The 18,906-nt window shown below is 42.5% G+C and overlaps 2 protein-coding genes across 2 annotated transcripts; both read right to left on the bottom strand.

Annotated features, from left to right (window-relative positions):
- Window positions 1-1,329: 1,329 nt before the first annotated feature.
- On the bottom strand, window positions 1,330-7,115 carry fgfbp3 (fibroblast growth factor binding protein 3). The gene is made up of 3 exons (XM_079280919.1): window positions 7,080-7,115; window positions 3,032-3,314; window positions 1,330-2,489 (listed from the first exon to the last, which is right to left on the bottom strand). Exons 2-3 carry the CDS (start codon window positions 3,307-3,309, stop codon window positions 2,066-2,068), a joined length of 702 nt encoding a protein of 233 aa, XP_079137045.1. The 5' UTR covers window positions 3,310-3,314; window positions 7,080-7,115; the 3' UTR covers window positions 1,330-2,065.
- A 10,065-nt stretch (window positions 7,116-17,180) lies between these two features.
- Window positions 17,181-18,662, bottom strand: LOC306785662 (D(1)-like dopamine receptor; the record flags this gene model as incomplete). The annotated part of the gene is made up of 1 exon (XM_079280119.1): window positions 17,181-18,662. The coding sequence occupies one exon, from the start codon at window positions 18,660-18,662 to the stop codon at window positions 17,181-17,183; it is 1,482 nt and encodes a 493-aa protein (XP_079136245.1).
- Between the last annotated feature and the right edge of the window lie 244 nt (window positions 18,663-18,906).

The following is an 18,906-nucleotide window of genomic DNA, read 5'->3' as shown; positions in this document are numbered from 1 at the left end:
GCAGGCTACACTCGGCTATACATCCTGCCAAATTGTCACAGAAACCACTACAACACACACACACACACACACACACACACACACACACACCGCCTTTTGGACTGTTGGCATGGTAACAACTGAAAGGTGTCCAGGCTCTTCGAATTCCCATTTCTTCCCTATTTCTTCTGTTCTTGGGACTGATACTACTCCAAAGAGATGTTCTATATTTAAAGCCCTTCTGTAGACGGTGTGTTGAGTGGACATGCACACCTTGACTACCAAGTGGTGCTTGCAAATGTTAAGCCGTTGAGTACAGTACATGTCTGCATAATTTCATATATTTGAATATATTTTAAAACCATATACCACTGCCCCATCAACCTTGCTGTCTGTAATTGCCCTTCAGAACAATTTATATAAGCATTAACTAATATAAGGCCACAATCAGCAGGAAGACTATTTGGTCAGAGATGAACAAATTACATTGAGACACTTACAATTAAAATTAAAAAGAAATCTTCCAAAATCAAATCCATGATATGATGTTGCATCGAGCCCAAAACATCTCGGTTTGGGTCAAAATAACTACTTGGTTAAGAATGATAACTGTTTGTTAAGGGAAAGACCGTGTTCACAGTTGAAAGAAAGTATCACTGGTTAGGACTGGATCAGTGCACCTTTGGGGTATTGACTGAAATAATACGAGGTGTTAAAACCTCCCCAGTCAAAACATACAATCGATGCTTTTTGTGGCCAGATCGAGAAAAAAATTACTTATTACCTCCAATTCCACTGTGAAGGTGGAATGTTTCTCTCAAAGTTACAGTACATGAAACAAAATACAGAACTTGTGCTTTTTCTTTCGGTAATTACTGATGATGCACTGGAATTTGAATGTGCTTGTTAAGTTATTGCACTGACTTACACTGTTTTTAGGAATATCACATTGATATACCGGTAATCAGTTTTGAGCTATTATTACCATAATGAGCTGTAATAATTCAATATTACCCTCACCATTTTTGCCCTTTCAGAATCTTACTACTAAAACTAACCTTGCTATTACAAGATGTTTTCGTTGATTAAAACAAAATACGGTTATAACCTCTGTAAATATTACGACATTGTTATCCTGTATTGACCAAAAAAGTCACCCCATTATATCTATATTTAATAATTTTGCATCTCTGAGGTGAACGTGTGAGTGTTTTAAATGACGAGGTAGAGCTGGAAAAACATTTATTTATTGAAACAATATTGTTTTTATTGAAGAATTCCAGAAACAATGTTAACAATTCTTTAAAAAATTAAAAAATAAAAATAATAAAAAAGGCTAAATCACACCCAATAGTAACCAGATTGTTTATACAGAGAAGTTACACAAAATATTAGTTACTCGTCACAAAAATAAACTAGTAATCCCTACTATTATCGCCATCATCATCAGTGGGGATCATTGATTGATTGTTCACCAAAACACGATTTTTATTTGTTAGTCAGAAAGTAAAAAAATGACACATTTTAAACAGCTCAACTACAACAACGTTCATACGACATAACACATTCCAAAGCTAAATATGCTTAATTAACACAAAAAGGAATCAGAGTGCTTAATTTTCCTCCATTCAAATGTTGTTCATCTGTTCCCTCCCCATGGATTTACGTCAGCAGATGGAGTGCGCAATGACTTTGAGGGACATTTAGTGAAATGTGGCGTTTAGTTAGTGTTGATCGGTTTAAGATAATGGTTTTGTATAATTCGCCAGGTCTTAATTGACTATCCACTTTAAGTTGCAAATTAGATGCCAGGTGGCCCCATTTGTTAAACGTCTACGTTTTTAAAAAACTCATATGAACAAAGTGTTTTGTTTTACGATCAAATCAAAGTCAAAGTGGCTGAAATCTCCACTTTTACATCGGTAAACAGCTGTGGAAGAAAAAATAAATCTAAATTATTTTTACAAATGAGCTGCCTGGTGTTTCCTGTACAATAAAGAAAAACATCTTTCTATGGGTTGTCAGATTGTGAACTCGCACCATCATGTATCAAAAATGAGATTTGCATTTCCTTCATAATTTCCCATCAACCCTCAAAAAACTTGACAAAGAACGAGCAGACGGAGTGCCATCCCTCACTGCAGTAAGTCTGCACAGGCGCCATGTCGTTCACCACTCCTTCCTCGTTAAACCCAGTCCAATCCTCCTGCTTGCTCTCCTCTCCCTCCTCCTTCTTCTTCCTCCTCTCTACCTTCCCTCCGTCTGAGCTCTTACTGGCCGGCAGTACTCTCTTCTTCCCTCCCTTCCTCTCCTCCGCTCCACTGCGTTGGGCGAGCTTCATGTGGGCCTCGGCGGGAGCCTTCTTGCAGGTTTTAGCCTTGAGGACTTTCTCTCCTTCGCAGGCGTTCTGCCTCTTCTTCAGCTTCCCCACCAGCTGCTTCCAGTACTGGCTGGACTTCACTCCATAGGCCTGGCAAAGGTCTGGTTTACCGGCGTAACGACACCAATACCTAGAGAAGTGAAGCAAAAACACGGAGATCAGAGAGTTTTGATAAGGACAATAATAATAATTTGATATTTCTTAATGAAAGAAACAATCTTCTTTTTTTTCTGCAACCTGAACCTAACCATGATGTGAGCCATGGTCTCCGATGCCAAAGTGCTGAATATGTTTGAGTATTACTAACAAAGACTGCCCTGAACAGAAGCAATCTTTAAATGTCACTCACTGTTTGACTTTATGTTCCTGCTATTGCGTCAAACACGAACAGACTGTCCAACTCAGCTGTTCCGTCTAAATCATAAATATGTATTAAATGTTCCCCATTAGGCAGTTCAGTCCAGAATTAAACAAATCACCACATGATTTGAATAATAAGCTCGAGTTTTGTCATTCTCACTGTGTTAACTCCTGAATTATTTAAATGACTGAAAAAGACTTGAATTCAAAATGACGCTTTAGTCAGTTTCACTGGTGACATCAAGGTGAATTACGGTATCCATTGTGAGACGTTTATGTCTCAGGTGAGCTATTACTTAATGCTTCCATCACCTCTGCTGGACTCCCAGTGTTTCAGTGCTGCAGTTGACCAGCAAGCGGACCAGGCCTTCACCAGACGTCTGCCAAGTGCAGCTATGGCCCTCCTTGGTGGTCAGCTCTCCAGAGCCCGGCACGGAGCGATTTCTAGCTCTCTTGGCTGGTTGGGGTGACGGAGGAGGCTGACGGGGTTTTTCGGGTTTCTCCTCACCAGGCTGCCGCTTGGCCTCAGGGACGACGGGGAGGCAGAGGAGGAGGAGGAGAAGGAGGATACTGCATGGCAGGACACTCATGGTGGCTGGAGACATTTGGACACAGAAAAAACAGATAAAAGGTCTACTTTTGCTTTTGCTTTGCGTTGAAAGTCAATGGCATCCACTTAAAGATCATAGTTTTAGTTTTGTGACATAGAAAAACCCACAAAACCCTACTTGCCTAGCTTAAGAAGAAAATGTAAAATGTATCAGGTAAAGAGACAGATTCTCAGGAGTTGGTGGAGACCAAAAATAGAGCTAAACCTAAGGGAATATTGTGCTTACATTTATCAGGTGAAACAAATACAAAAACAAATAATTACACGCTGGATCCTACATTTTCCACAATGCAACTCCATACTACTCACTGTTAAATGTAAACTGAACTAAACAAAAAGATAGGAATAAATGCTATTTTCTCCATCCATTTATCAAACGTAACAGGCTCACGTCCCTCACCCCAGCACAGCTTCCAAGCTCTTCCTGGGGAACCCTGAGGCAATCCCAAGTCAGAATCCCAGGGCCTCTTGGCATTCTGGTCAGATGCCCGGACCCATTCAGTTTGCCCCTTTCAATGCAAAGGAGCAGTAGCTCTACTCCGAGCTCCCTCCGAATTTTGGAGCTCCTCACCTTATCGCTGTCTCGGCCCAGCCACCCTCAAGCACATGACCAAAGGTGAGGGTCTGAACGTATACGGTGGACTGGTAAATCGAAACCTTTGTTCTTAGGACTCAACCCTCTCTTCACCACAACGATCAGATAAGGATCCTTCTGAAGGAGCCAACGGAACCACATCGTCTGCAAAGAGCAGAGACGCAATTCCGAGATCCCCAAACGGGACACTCTCCTCGTTATGCCCAGAAATCCTGTCCATGGAAACCACAAACAGGATTGGTGACAAGGAGCAACCGTGGCGGAGGCCAACACGCACTGGAAACATATGTGACTTTGTGCCAAGTATACGGACACAGCTCTCACTTTGGTTATACAAGGATGTCTCGTAGCAACGAGCCCGGTATACCCTGTATTTTCACAGTACCCACCACAGGACTCCCCGGGGCACACGGCCTTTTAAAAGATGGAAACCACCAACCAGGTCTGCCACTCCAAAGTCACTGTCCCCATCCTCCATACCACACTGAAGAGGCACGTCAGCTAAGACCGCCCAACAATGTTCCAAATCGTTTCCTCATTGATGTAACTCACAGTATCCCTTCCACATTTTTAACAAAGGTCAAAGGAAATGTTGAGTATGAGAGCTCTATAAATCAGCGGTGTATTTCAATACTCCAAACGAGATCTTAGGAGCTAAAATAACAATATAGAGACACTTGTAGTTTCAACTCTAGAACATGTCATTTGAAGTAATTCTCTATGTCTGAAGGGATTCAGCATTACTAATCTTTGAAAAGAGATGTTTTTGTTGCATAAACAGTATTCAAGAGGTTCAGAATGTCATAGAGTGACACAGCACGAGTGTCAAATGTTTTTTTTTTAAATGGACAATGAACACAGAGTGGGGGCCTGAGTCTCTGTCAGTGACTTATTGAAAGTCAGCCAAGCGTCAGAAACACACCCCCAAGATGTCCCAGACCGGACATGCAGCTGTCAAGCATCAAGCACGGAGGAAGGGAAGGTGGAAGAGAGGATTACAGCTAAGCTCCTGTTAATAATTCATTTCCACATGTATTTCTCTTTTACAAAAAACAGTAGTATCAAATGCAAGAAAATAACAAGAAAATACAGGAAAGAAAATCTGTGAAATTTTAATTATTTTAATAATGACAAAAAATTTAACACATACAACAATATTCTAATATTGATTTTAGCGAAGTCAATACATTTATAAAACAAGTGAATCTAAAGGAAAAATTCTGCCTGCAGTCGATTTGTCGAGTTAGCTGTTGTGTGTTTAATTAAAGACCTTTGCAATCAGCAAAGTAAGCAATTAGTCTGAATTAATGAGCCTGTGACCCACTGTGCCCCTGGGTCAGTGTATAAACACGGAACAGGTTGCATCCCTGTACCAACATACCGTTAATGATGTTATACAGTGCAAACAACAAAACAGGTTGTGAGGTTTCATAATTATTCTGATTCATAATATTTGTTTTTGTGTTGTAATGAGGTGGAAAATTCAATCAATAGTAGATTATGCTCCAGAGCTCTTCGTGTTTTTGTTTCAGTTATAGCCAAAGTGCTCTCTGAACAAATGTGCCAACCAGGCACTTTACTACAATTATTATATTTATTTATATATATTTCCCATTGGGAAGCAAAAAAAAAAAAAAAAAATTGACTCCATATACTGATCCCAGAGCTTTTCTGCTCATTGTCATCTCATTGCTCATAGTTAGTGGGCATGGTTTCTACTTTATTTCCATGCAGCACAAAAACAAAACACATTTCACTTCCACTGACTAAAATCACTGGTTTGTCGAGCAAGGAAACAAAATGCTATTTGTACCAAGGGCATTGTAAATATTACAACAGCATGTAAGGTTTCTCACAAGATCCTGTATAATACAAAAAAAATAAGCAATACATGTGAACCAATCAGAGTTGAGAATTCTCCGATGCCATTGAATGGTGATAAGTGCTGATGGTTTGAAGATTATTCTCCACTATGGCCTGTGCCGTTACAGAATATAGCACACAGAGGTAAACCATCAGGATCATTGTGCATCTTAGTCAAAGAGGGATCAATGTCAGTCAACATTTCATTTCACTTTACAAAGAGTTGCCGAATGTAAATACATGCTTTTTTGTGGAGTTACTTATTTTTCATCATTTGTAAAATGTAATTTTGTGTCTGACCCTTAATGGATTTGTTGTTCAACTACAATGAGTGCAGATCTCTGCCATGTGTGTCTGCAGCCACTGCTGTATTATGCGATTGAATCAATACAACAGACAATCGGCTAACCCCCCCCCCCCCCCCCCCCCCCCCCCACGTCTAGACACCAATTGGCCTTAATGCGCTGTTGAACGCAATTCATTCAAACACAAAACAAGCAGCGACGTATGTAGGTCATACGCTCAAAGTCTTTGTGTGAGACATGTCATCACCAATGTGTCTGCCCGCGCAGCAGCAGCTGAGAGGCGGCGTAGCAGTGAGTGCACTGGCTCCACTAGCTGTTAGCCAAAAACATTGAGTTTGGCTCAATAAATATGCGAAGAAATAATATCAAAATAAGAATCAAATAATATTTATTTGGTTTCCCGAAGTAAATTCTCTTGCGACAATATCTGTCAGAGAAATAACATCAAGTTGCTTCTTATAAAAGAAGAAAGTGAGGCCACAACCCTGCTTTCAGCAGCTACTGCCTGTTACTTCAATAACAACTGAACGTTATATATATATATATATAATAGTGTCCCTTTTTTCTCTCAAACTGGTTTGAGACGATGACTTTTTTTCTCTCTTTCAGATCTCCTTTAACATATTCAGGATTCATTTTTAGAAGTTCATGACCGTCTTGAAATAAGAATAATAAAACAACAAAGTCACATCCTTTGGCAATATGAAACAGCTTTCCACTGCAGCGTTTTAAAACGAGTTTCTGGAAGATAGAAAACAAAGACACACAGCACCAAAACAAAAATAATCCCCCCCCCCCTTCCATGCACACCCCCCACCGCTCCAAATGCACCCCTCATCAATAAGTCATGACAAAAAAAGAAGTCTTTCTTCTTTGTCTCTCGCGCTCTAATATTTGGTTTGACCGCTTTAGGAAGACGCAGAAATGCAGAGTAGTTCAGTGTTCAGGGTTTGTTAGTCAGTGTGAGCAGAGGCCCGGTGTTCTTACCGTGTGACGTTCCACGGCTCAGAGTCGCTGTGGGAATGTGGGGACCACAAACACTTGGATAAAAGAGGGGAGAAGACGAGGATAAAGGAGGAGAGGGTGGAGGAAGGAGGGGGAATGAGGAGGACTATACGAAGAACTGCCCACCCAAAAATCCAAAACACCTCCCACATTTACCCCTCCTGACAAAACCCTCTATGTGTGTGCGTGCACGCGCGCGTGCGTGTGTGTGTGTGAGAGAGAGAGAGAGAATGGACACACTTGCCAAGGTTTCACACTCTGTAGGACACTGATGACATCTCAGGGGTTTGGATGTCGTTCATCTCGAAAACAAAACTCTTTTTTATAAGATTCTGCATAAATGCTTCAACTGCAGCATCTTGATTTTGTTTGATCTTTGTGAAATAAATATGATAAAAGAATTAGTGTTCTACAGTTGCAAGGATTTTGATGTAAACATGAAGGCACTATGCTTATATTTAATTTGTACATGGACAGTACATATTTTTTCAATACACTTTATTGATCATAATGTATAGACATGTTCTGGTGCCAGCACTCGAAAAGCATCAGACAGCTGCAAGTAAATGTTCAGACAACAAACAGTGCAGATAAATGAGAATGAGAGAGAGATGTACACGATGTGAAAAGAATAATGCATGACATTACGATGAATCTGCTGCAGAGATTGGGATTGATTGTCCGCCATATACTACAGCAGCTTGTCATTACATGATATTCAGAATTCATTTAGAAAACGATAAGCATCAATGTTCTCAGAGAATAATGAACACCGTCTGCTCTTCAGAGTGAGAGCATTCTATAAAGTAAAACATTTTCATGGTTGTATGAAATAGTCAGCTTTTGAAAGCCAGCAGGAAGCACTCGGCTGTAAAGAAGCACTGGGACAAAACAAACATTCAAAATTGAAATCCACAACAACCACATCAGCAGCTCAATGAGACTCCAAGTCACAGTGGAAAGGAGAAAGCGATAGAAGGAGAGTTCAACATCAGTGATGCAAAAATATATACTTTCGAGGCAACAGACAACAAAATATGACAAAATTGTGTGAGTTGAGCCAACAATTCAAATAAAAAAATGTAAATCCTACTCTGCACCCCTCAGGGTGCTTTAAAGACGATTCTCGAGGTGCTGTGAAGCACTTGCTCAGATAACTTTCCATTTGATCTTGTTTGCGCTTGAGTTCACTGATCTTGAGCTCTCATACATCATTTTGCCCAAATGCACTTGCCCAAAGAGAAACAATACTTGTCTTTGAACTTATTCGTCCCTTTGGTTTTTTATAGTCTGAACCCTCACAGCAGGTGACAAACAACAGCTTTTTATGTGGTTTGTGTCATGCCAGACTCTCTCGACATGATTAAAAAGTTAAAACATTTTAAATAAATGTACCCCATGTATGCAGTTGAGTTATTGAATCCAATGCATGATGATATGCTGTGTCTGTTGTTTTTCAGTTTAAAAACAGCAAATATTGATTTATTGTTTGTTATACGCTCAGTCTTGATGCCTGCAAACGACAATATGACAATTTCATGATATGTATGCAGTCATATCTTGTGTGGTAGTGCGGTAACTTGATTGAAGCCTCTGTAAGCAGAGCTTGCAGCTCCGAACTACATGTTAAAAGTGAGATGGCTGAGATGGCGATGGTAATTATGTTGAAGCACTACAGAATTGACAGTTCCTCCTGAATGTGAATGTGAAAATGAGCTCCTGCAGAGCCAGTGACCTTTACAGCACAGATCTACAGCTCATTCTACAATGAGAGAGAAACAAACACCGTATAGACAAGAAAGCTAGTGAGCTTCTCATTTTCCATGTATCCCCAAAATGATCCACAATGCACGACCTGCATGAAAGAACATCGAAACTCAAAGTCACTTTTTCTATTGGCCCGAGTCTCTCTCTCTCTCGCTCCCTCTGTCGCTGCTTTTATAACAATAAGTATCTCGGCCCTCAGCGAGATGAATGAGGAGAATCTTCTCTCTCCTCCAGGACAAAGACTCGTGCAGGAATCTGGGTCACAGCTTAACCCCCCGTCGACACCTTCGCCGCCCAGCTCCTTCTCATTCAGCTCAGGGGTTCCTGGAGATCCGAAGACGGCCCTTTGCCGGCGCACACTGCCAAAAATCTGCTTGGCGAGAGAAGGATGTTCTAAAAACAAGACGACAACGGTAAACATGTTGTTCCGCCCAGTCTGGGCCAATCAGGAACAAATATGTCACCTTGCTTTCAGCTGCCAGTACACTTTGCTCTCGAGCCGAGCAGCGTCAGTGGGTATCGATGAGAAGCATGATTTTCTCAAGTTTGGTCAAAAGCAGATCAGTGGTGTCAGGCTTTGTGTATGACGAAGAATAAATAAAAATGAATAAATAATGTGTAGAACTGAGGTGGTTTTCATCCCCTCTCAATTTTCCGTCTTTTTTTTGGATAGTTTTTACACCAGAGAGAGACAAATTTACCTTTCCGGTGTTTACACATGGTAGTGGAAGATTTCTTTGTCAAATTACCAGCTTCACCGTGTAATATAACACACTGGATTGCTTATAAAATCCTGGATTCAATCTTTTATTAAAGGCAGCATTCTTTGTTTTTAGGCCCTCCGTGGGCAGAAGAACTCCAAAACAAGCTGACACATGCGTCTGACACAGGCTGGTCTCATCTAGCATTCATTGCCACACCTACAAAAAATAATGCGGCATAATCCGTGGGCATCCCACAAATTGTTTCCGAATGTTATCTTGAACCAGGAAGTATAGAAGGCTACATCATACAGTGGGCGGGAGGGGAGGTGGATGGGTCAACCGAACAGTGATCTTTCAGCCACTTCGTCCCCGCATGTGAAACGAGAGGTCAGTGTTGATGTTTTTGTCACAGAACTTGCATACTTCAGTGACGGCACTTTTGTGGTTATTTTAACCGAAACGACGAACTGTTCCTTAACCTAACTAAGTGATTTTGTTGCCTAAACTTCACTGAGTTTCCTTTGAAGAAGGACATTTATTTTTGAAAAGGCCATATTCATGTAACAAGCTGAAATCAACACACGTTGCAGGCTTTCAAAGGAAAATGCAGGAAAATGGAGTAACTATTCGTGAACCGTTGTATGAGGATATTATCAGACTTTGTTCTGGCTAACATGTTCGTAAACTTACTTCCACATCCAGCTGACACAGAGCTAAATTATCATCCCAGTGGAGTGGTGCTCGTCTGATCAATTACGTCCAATATTCACTTACATTTTAGCTGTGATTTGGTCTCCACCAATTATCTGACTGTTCAGCTGCTAGATGTTTCACTTAAATCCTGGAACACAACCCTACAGTTAATTCTGGACCAGACCTGTCCCCTTATGAAGACCCGCAACCCGACCCTATTTGAAATCAAATACATGGGCTCAGAGCTGGCTTTGTAAGTGAATGCTGGGTACTGTATAGGTCGAGGGAAGTAACGAAATAATGATCAAACAATGGTGATACATAGATTATGCACACTTGTGTTTCCACCTGATGAGACCAACACATTGGCAGAGTGGAACACTCAAACTCCTCCAAAATAAGAAATTGATACTTTCAATTGTATTGAGTTTTGTTTTTTCTGTGGTATAGACTTTTAATCTAATGGAGGATTTAATTAGACATAATGATACAAGTCCGAAAAAACCTCTGGTGAGTGTGTGTGTGTGTGTGTGTGTGTGTGAGACTGTTTGTGTACAATAGGTCGTGTGTGTATGAGAGGAACATGTCCCAATTCACTGTAGAACAGATCGGCAGCTGTGACTCTGTTGCCTCCTGTTGGTGGATTCGAGAAACAAACTCAATCAAGAGAGTTGATTAGAAAAAAAAAACACTTCATCTGTTTGAGCAAACAGTCCAATGTGCAAAACCGAAAGGTCACTAAGATCAAACATGCCTAATTCTGTTGTTCCAAACAAAGACACTTTCATTACCTTTTCAAAGGGCACACCGGATATTTTTGGAGAGCTCCTAAACATGAATTCTTGCCACAAAGCATGTGCCACACCATGTTTTCATACATAAAGTAAAATTAATTAAATACTGTTATCCCGGTAGGGTGATTCAACCTCCGCCTCAGACACATCTTCACTGGAGTGGCAGGAGTATTCCTAAGTATCACTAATATGGTCATATTCTTATGCACACACGTTTTGCTTTGTTCCTGTTTTCTTGGAGGCTTAATTTCAACGCGTGTTTCTCCCAACCTGCTACCAGTGTCTTCTCCTTTTTACATTTCTCTTTCATTTCTCCCACAAGACTGAAAACCTGACAGTCTCCAACTGTCTGCACGTGTGTGTGCGTGCGTGTGTGTGTGTGTGTGTGTTTGTCTGTGAGCAAGATGAGCTGGTAATTACTTAGAGCCCTTGACAGCAAACAGAGGTCTCCACGATCTGGTTTTCAACAGTCGTTGAGAGGTGGCCGCAATCAGCGGTCCATCTCCGCCGTCACCTCCTCTGCTGTGATTACTGCACTGATTATGACACCAAACTACCACCTTGAGTGTGTGTGTGTGTGTGTGTGTGTGTGTGTGTGTGTGTGTGTGTGTGTGTGTGTGTGTGTGTGTGTGTGTGTGTAGGTGTGTGTGTGTGTGTGTGTGTAGACAAAAAGGCAATATAAAGGAGGTGAAATTGAAAGAGAATGGGATGGGACTGTATAGGAGCTAGCTGTCTTTAAAAAACCATTGAAAGCTGAGAGAGCTGTTCTCTGTTGGCATATATGTCAATCAGGAGAGACTTGTTTCATAATTTAACAATGATTTATTATACAGGCCTCAAATATGAAAAGGGCAAAGTCTTTGGCGATTGGACTCCATCCTGAAGTACTATCACCGAGGGTAGGGATACTGAGGTCCAACAGGCCTAATCCCCAAAAAGACATGTATTTATATGAATAAATAAATACATACCTTACCTCCTGCTGTGGTGAATTTCCCAAGAAAATCGACAATTAGTCATGAGAGAACTCTAAGGGTAGAACGTGAACAAGTAGATGTTAGACCAGAGGTAAGAGGACCGGTTGAGTCAAAGCAAAGGATAGAGGAATGTCACGACGGACTGCAGACTAGGATACGGGGGTCTGGAAGACCGCAGACACAGGACAGTGCGGGTCTAGATAGCCCCTAGGGGAGTATGGTAGGATTTCAACAGATCCCGAAACATATGGTGGGGTCGGACCTGCGGAGGGTCCGAGCGCAGGGCTGGATAGGTGAGGGTCAAGCTAGACCGCAGACAAGGATAGGTGGGGTCATATTTAGACCGCAGCGTGGGATAGTAATGGGTCACGTTTAGACCACAGAGCAGAATAGGGGGGTTCAAGAGAGAACGTAGAACAGCACGGTTGGGGTCAGCACGGTCAGTACTGTTCCCTCACCAGCTTTAAATAATGCTTTACCAAAAACAGAATTAATTCATGATGTGGGCAGACAGGCGATATGGAGGATGGAGACAAATACCAGGTTTAAAATGCAGGGTGGTGACCTGATCATTTAACATCCGGAGAGAGCCTGAAGCAGATTGCATTTCAACAGCAGGATCTAAAGGTAAAGGAAAAGGGAGAGAGTCTATGGATCTAAGGAGAATTAGATTATCATTGTTCTCTGTGCACCAGCCAGAGAATTCAATGTAATAGTTCTACAGTATTTTTTTCTAGTGTTTAAATGTAAATTGGTCAAAAATCTGACAATTTTCTTGACCTAAAATGTGAGCTCTGTCTGTAATTTATCTGAGGGACATTGTAAAAATCAGATCCTTCCTTTAGCCTTTCTAACATTTTTGTCATTTGCGTGCGTGCGTGCGTGCGTGTGTGCGTGTGCAGTAATTGCCCAGTGTGTAGGATGTGAGTGCAGTAACGAATGTGGTTTGAATACCACTGAGCCTCTGAAAACATCGTCCCATTTCTCTGTCCTGTTCACAGATGGACGGAGACACAATCTGAAGACACAGTGACCTTTGTGTCGTATAGAAAGTCACTTTATCTTTGCAGACATGAAGCCAAACAGCAAAGGATGAAGACAGAGAGAAGTGTGAAAATGTTCCATGCAGGGAGAACGGCAGAAACGAGAACAGTCTCACATATCTATATTTAAAGCAGAGAATAATGGTCTCATTTCAAACGGTATGAGTGTGTATTTTGTGTCTTGATATTTTCACAGCGGATGCTTTTGTGATTAGAGTTGTCCCTGTTTTTAAAGAATGGGCCAAGTTTGTCAGGTGAAGTTATGTTTTTAATTTTCCGGATCCCTCCTGTGGGCATGAGGTGACTTTGGGTAGCGGAGCGGATCGTGATGCAGCACTGATATGAAAACACTCCACTCTGTCTGTGTTTACTGTTTTGGATTTGTTTCTCTCTCTCTTTGTACGTAACTGTATGAGGGGAAAAAAATATTTATCTTCTGACTGTGAGCAGAAATGTTAGAAATAAATAAAAATAAAAAACAACTGAAACAATGTGTTTGTTACTGTCCACTCATATTTGTTGACATCCCAATTCGCACATGACTGTTTAAATATAATTGTTAAATCTATGCAAGACAGGTACATTGTTGGTTTTCATCAATATGTGGAATGCCAGTCGCTTTAAATGTTGCTGCTGCAAGTAATTGTGGGATGGCATTATCTCCTTTCTCTTGGTGAAGAATGGTCCAGTGTATCCTTTGCTAAAGGAGATAAGAAAGGAAGCATTGAAACACCCTTTCATTTAGAGGATTTGACGAGCTAGCACTGAGTTAGGAACCTTCCTAATAAAAAAAACCTTCCGCAGCTCCCTGCCTACAATAGAATAAATATAATAGAATATGTCTTTATTGTCTGTTAACAGAAATGTGTCTGTTACAGTCTGGTTATCTGGTTTGGAATTTGTACTTACTAAGAACAATAACATGAAATAAAATAATGTCGTTTGTTTGAACGCAGGATCCACCACCCCAACCTCCACCGTCTTTATGTTTTTGGGAATTCACTGAAGTATATAACATACAACTGAGCCACAACCTAAACCTTCAACACTTGAAATGTTCATCTCTCTCAGTCACAGCCACCAATACAGATGTAGCCTGAGTCTGAACGGCTGAACCTGCAGGAGACACCTGCGGGGTTCAGGGTGTCGTCCCCTTCGCGGCCCCCGGGTGCCTCTGCTCCGTTTCAACTCCACTACTGCCTGAAGATTAAAGGAGCAGGCAGAGAGATGTTGGAAAAAGAAAAACATGCTTCACGCTTTTTTCATCTGTAGTTTTGTTTTTATTTCATCATCAAGCATTTGTGAGAGGTTCTAATGACCTGACCATTCATCTCCATCGAGGTTTCTTTTTAGTTGTGTCAGAATTAGAAGCTTGTAATGTAATTGACGTACAAATAAATGGAAAGTATGTTATCTACAGTGACGTCACTTCTGTTTGGACCCCAGAGAGGTCAGACTTGTTTTTGACAGAGTGCTGTTTAAAAGGCTTTACAGCTGTGGTGTCTGCGACCCCAAACAAAAGTTACTTTCCGTCGCAGACTTCTGAAATATATCGTCAGCTCAAAAACATTCATGTAAAATCTTATGTCACCACAACACATACCCATCGCTTTATTTTACTATCAGTCTTATCATCATCTCTGGCTTTTGCTCTCATTCAACAGCCACAGATATGTTTGATGGCAATAAATATTGCATTTTTTGCATATCTATTGTAGTTACATTTTGCAAGTATAAAGGACATGGTGGGAATGTCAGAGCGGGGGTGTCAAATGGTGTCCTGTCTCAGAGAACAACAGCAGAAGTGCAGCAGAATGTATCTGCAGCAGGAGGCTGGTTGTTCATTGGTTCATTGGATCAGACTTTTTGAGCTGCCCTCCAGCCCTCTCGAGCTTTGCGGGAACATAAAGCATCCTGCTGCTGCAGTTTGAGACACGCCTCTAACAGCTGCAAACAGGTTTCTTATTGGCTACGATGAGCCTGAATTTCTTTTTCTTGACACAACATAATGCTCTATATTTAGCTGTGTTCAACGCTTTGTCCTTCATCACTTAGAGTGCTTTTAATAATTCTGTCTTAACTGTAATGTTTCGGTTTTCTGTAAAATAAAATCTTTGGGAAAGCAATGATCACCATTAAACACTTTCTGCTCTGTTGCAAACTCTTCAAACTTTGCTGACTTCAGTAACTGTTCATCCGCTCCTCCGCAGAGGTTCGTAAGAAGCGTATTAAACAGTGATTATGTGCCCTGCATCAATATTAAAATGGCTTTCACAGTAATTCCTTGGTAATGACTTTAATTTTCTTATGAAAGGCTTGTGCAAAAAAACAAGAATGGAGGGTGGTGAGGTGATGGAGCAGCTGAGATTACACCGTCATGGGAACTGTTCCTGTTGGTGACCCAACCTTCATTAACAACCTCATCCGTCCTTTCATACATTAAGCAGCTTCAGCAGTAATCTAACATTATGAGCTAACCTGTTGCCAGTCTGATCATCTTCTTAAAGGACCATGTCCATGATTCTGCATTTTAGCTCAATGTATAATTTAATGACCACCAACAAAACCACGATGCCACATTTTCCCTCCAGTTAATAAACTTATATCAAAGGCGGTGCTACTCATTAAAGCGGACATTTTACAGGAAAAAAAAAATAATAATACCTGTGGAATATCTAAAGTTGATCTTTAGCGTTGGCTGGTTGTGTGTGTGTCCTCCCTTGTTCAGCGTTCGCTGCGGGGTCGCAGGTTTCCACCTGGCAACGCCTTCTGGCTGTGACCAGATTGTGTTCCGTGTTCCGCACAGCTTGTTCCAAATGTTTACAGATTGCTTCTTAGTGTTATGCAAATGATATTGTGTTTATTTGTTGAACGAGGGCATTGATACACATAAATTACTGGGCAAGTATTGTAATCGGTGTATGCCCAAACACTGTGTAATACCAGGAACACGACAACGACAAGCACAGCGTCAGTCACCTTTCATTTGTGGGTGTAATTACATTCAAGTGAAAACCTCAGAAATGATCATCAACAACCAAAAGGATTGCACTGATGAACTGTTGTAAGAAAGCTGACAGAAGACAAACACCGCAGCAGCCATCTCGCAGTGCTCACATGGTGGGTTGTCCTTGCTCTCAACTCCACAGGACAGCAATGTTGCTAAATATGTAAATTACAGTGAAATTAAGTTAAATTGTATTAACCTTTTTTTCATGAAAATAGCAGATATTTTACAGTGCAGACTAATTGAATAATTGAAACATTTAGTGCTTCAGTGTAATAATTTAGGCTTAATGTCTGAAAAAAAAAAACATTATTTAAAAGCAAGATACGAGATCGGGAGCATTTCGATTTCCTCTCAAAGGCTCTCAACATGGCGAAGGCGAGCCTCCTGCTCACAGCTAACGGTGCTAACGGTGCTAACGGTGATAACAGCGCAGACAACAACAAATGAGCTGACAGAGCCAGCAGTGTTTACCTGAGGGGGAACCCGGCGGTGGGTGCTACGCTTCCAAAACTGTGCTGGAGGTTGGGACAGTGTTATCAGCTGTTAAGCGGTGGCGGTGAGCTAGTGGGCACGCTCACGTGCACAATCATGCACTAGCATGCACTAAAAAACACTAACGGCCGGCTATGAAGAACAAAAGGAGAAGCTTGGATAACAACACACACAGAGGGAGAGTGACTTCATTCTCTGCTCAGGTCGACATTACTTCACTTTATCTTTAGTTGTTTGCTGCTATATAATGTTCACAATGTTAAATACAGCTCCTTTAATCTCTTATCTTAGTGTCTATTTCAATCAAACTAAATCTGCTTCCATTTCAACAAGTGCAAACACAAATACTGAACAAAACGATCCAGCACTCCCATGGAAAGGAATCTGCAAATTCTAATATTGGCATTTTATCTGAAGCTGAGGCTTTACAGTCGAGGCTCTCTTGTGGTATCTTTCACCAGATATTAGGGAGCAGCTCGATTATAAAGTCGTGAAAGTCCTCCATTGTTTCAAATGAAATAAAAAAGCAAACATTTGGGAGTAAAAGCAACACAGGATAACTTTCTGTTTCGTTGTGGCTGCCATCTGGATGCGCTTCCTGCCCTAATCATCCTGGTGGACTTGTCCTGGTAATAGAGCATCACTCTCAAGCCCCACCGCCGAGGTCAACGGCGTGATGGTTTCCAAGGAGATTTCCGGCTCATCCTCGAGCTGCACGGTGGCGGGAAGCAGCAGCAGTCTGTTGTGGCTCCGGGAACCATTGGAGATGATCGACTCCTCGTCAAGCTGTGGGCTCGTGTCCTCCAGGTGGTCTGACCCGACGTTAATGTTGCGTGGATGCTGCTGCGGCTGCGTGGGCACCAGCGTCTCCTTGTGGAGCGTCGTGTCGTGGTGGTAAGAAACGAGCTCGTCGCTGAAGTTCGCGGCTTCCACCGCGTTGTTGGGGCACATTTGGTTGCAACCCAGAATGGTTGCGAAGGCCCGGCGGAAGTCTGCGTTGAATGCATAAATGACCGGGTTGAGGGAGGAGTTGGCCCAGCCGAACCAGACGAAGACGGTGAAGGTGGTGTCGCTAACGCAGGGCGGGTCACAGAACGGCACCGTGCAGTTGAGGACAAAGAATGGCAGCCAGCAGAAGACAAACACCCCCATGATAATGGAGAGTGTCTTCAGGACTTTGGTTTCCTTCTTAAACGACGACTTCAGTGAGGCTTCTTCGTTGGGCCTTTGCTGCTGGTTCCGGTTCACTCCGTAGCCTTGGTTCTGCGCCTGCTCAGCCGCCCTCTCCAAAGACGTGATCCGGCGGATTTGGGTCTGAGCGATCCTGTAGATCCGGGTGTAGGTGGCGATCATGATCACCACTGGGATGTAGAAGCTGATGAGGGAGGAGGAGATGGCGTAGGTTTTGTTCAGGTTGGCGACACAGCTCTTGGCGGGGGTGCTGGCGTTGAGGTTGCTGCTGTTTGTGAAATTCCTGCCACTGGCCACCATCATCTCCATCATTTCCTCCATCGCTTCGTCTTCCTCCTCCCCGACCTGATGCCAGTTGAGCTGCACCGGGATGAAGGAGATCAGGATGGACAGCGACCACGCCACCCCGATCATGACAAACGCCACCCGGTGAGTCATCTTCCGCTCATACTTGAACGGGCTGGCGATGGCCCAGTAGCGGTCCACACTGATTATGCACAGGTGCAGGATGGAGGCTGTGGAGCACATGATGTCGAAGGCGATCCAGACCCCGCAGAACCGTCCGAACAGCCACGTGCCGGTCACCTCCGTGATGGCCTCCCAGGGCATCACCAGCACGGCCACGAACAGGTCAGACACGGCCAGCGAGATGACGAAGAAGTTGGTGACCTTGGAGCGCAGGTGGCGGAACCTGACCACGGCGGCGCACACCAGCGTGTTCCCGAGCAGCGTGGACACGATGAGCAGGAAGAGGACGCAGCCGACGAGGACGCGCAGTCCCCGGTTTGCTCCACCGCTCCCGCCGTCCACCTCCTCATCGCCCTTCTTCTCTCCCTCGCCGTCCAGCTCGGACAGAACGTGGGTGAAATTACTCCACGTCGTGTAGTTTTCCATTTTTTCCCCCCACAGATAGATTGAAAGTGGTAACAGGTGATTAATACCCACTTCTCTTCTGTCCAGCGGCTCCTGACACACAAACCATCCTCTGATCTCTCAGTGAAAAATAAAAATAGTAAGCGAAAGTGTGTTCAAAAAAAATCCTGCACGCGACTTTTTAAAATCAGATCCTTCGTCCGAACAAGCGCTCCGCGAGAAATGACCCTCAGAAATTGAAATAATAATGAAGGTTTTTTTTTTT

The sequence above is a fragment of the Melanostigma gelatinosum genome (assembly GCF_949748355.1).
Source record: "Melanostigma gelatinosum genome assembly, chromosome: 12".
Classification (NCBI taxonomy): domain Eukaryota; kingdom Metazoa; phylum Chordata; class Actinopteri; order Perciformes; family Zoarcidae; genus Melanostigma; species Melanostigma gelatinosum.
The sequence above is the reverse complement of the archived record's forward strand: the minus strand, read 5'-3'. Positions and strand labels throughout refer to the sequence as shown.

Coding starts and splice junctions, on each gene's coding strand:
- fgfbp3 (XM_079280919.1), bottom strand. CDS start 3,309: ATGAGTGTCCTGCCATGCAGTATCCTCCTTCTCCTCCTCCTCCTCTGC. Junction 2,490..3,031: donor ACACTGGGAGTCCAGCAGAG/GTGATGGAAGCA, acceptor TCACTTCTCTAG/GTATTGGTGTCGTTACGCCG.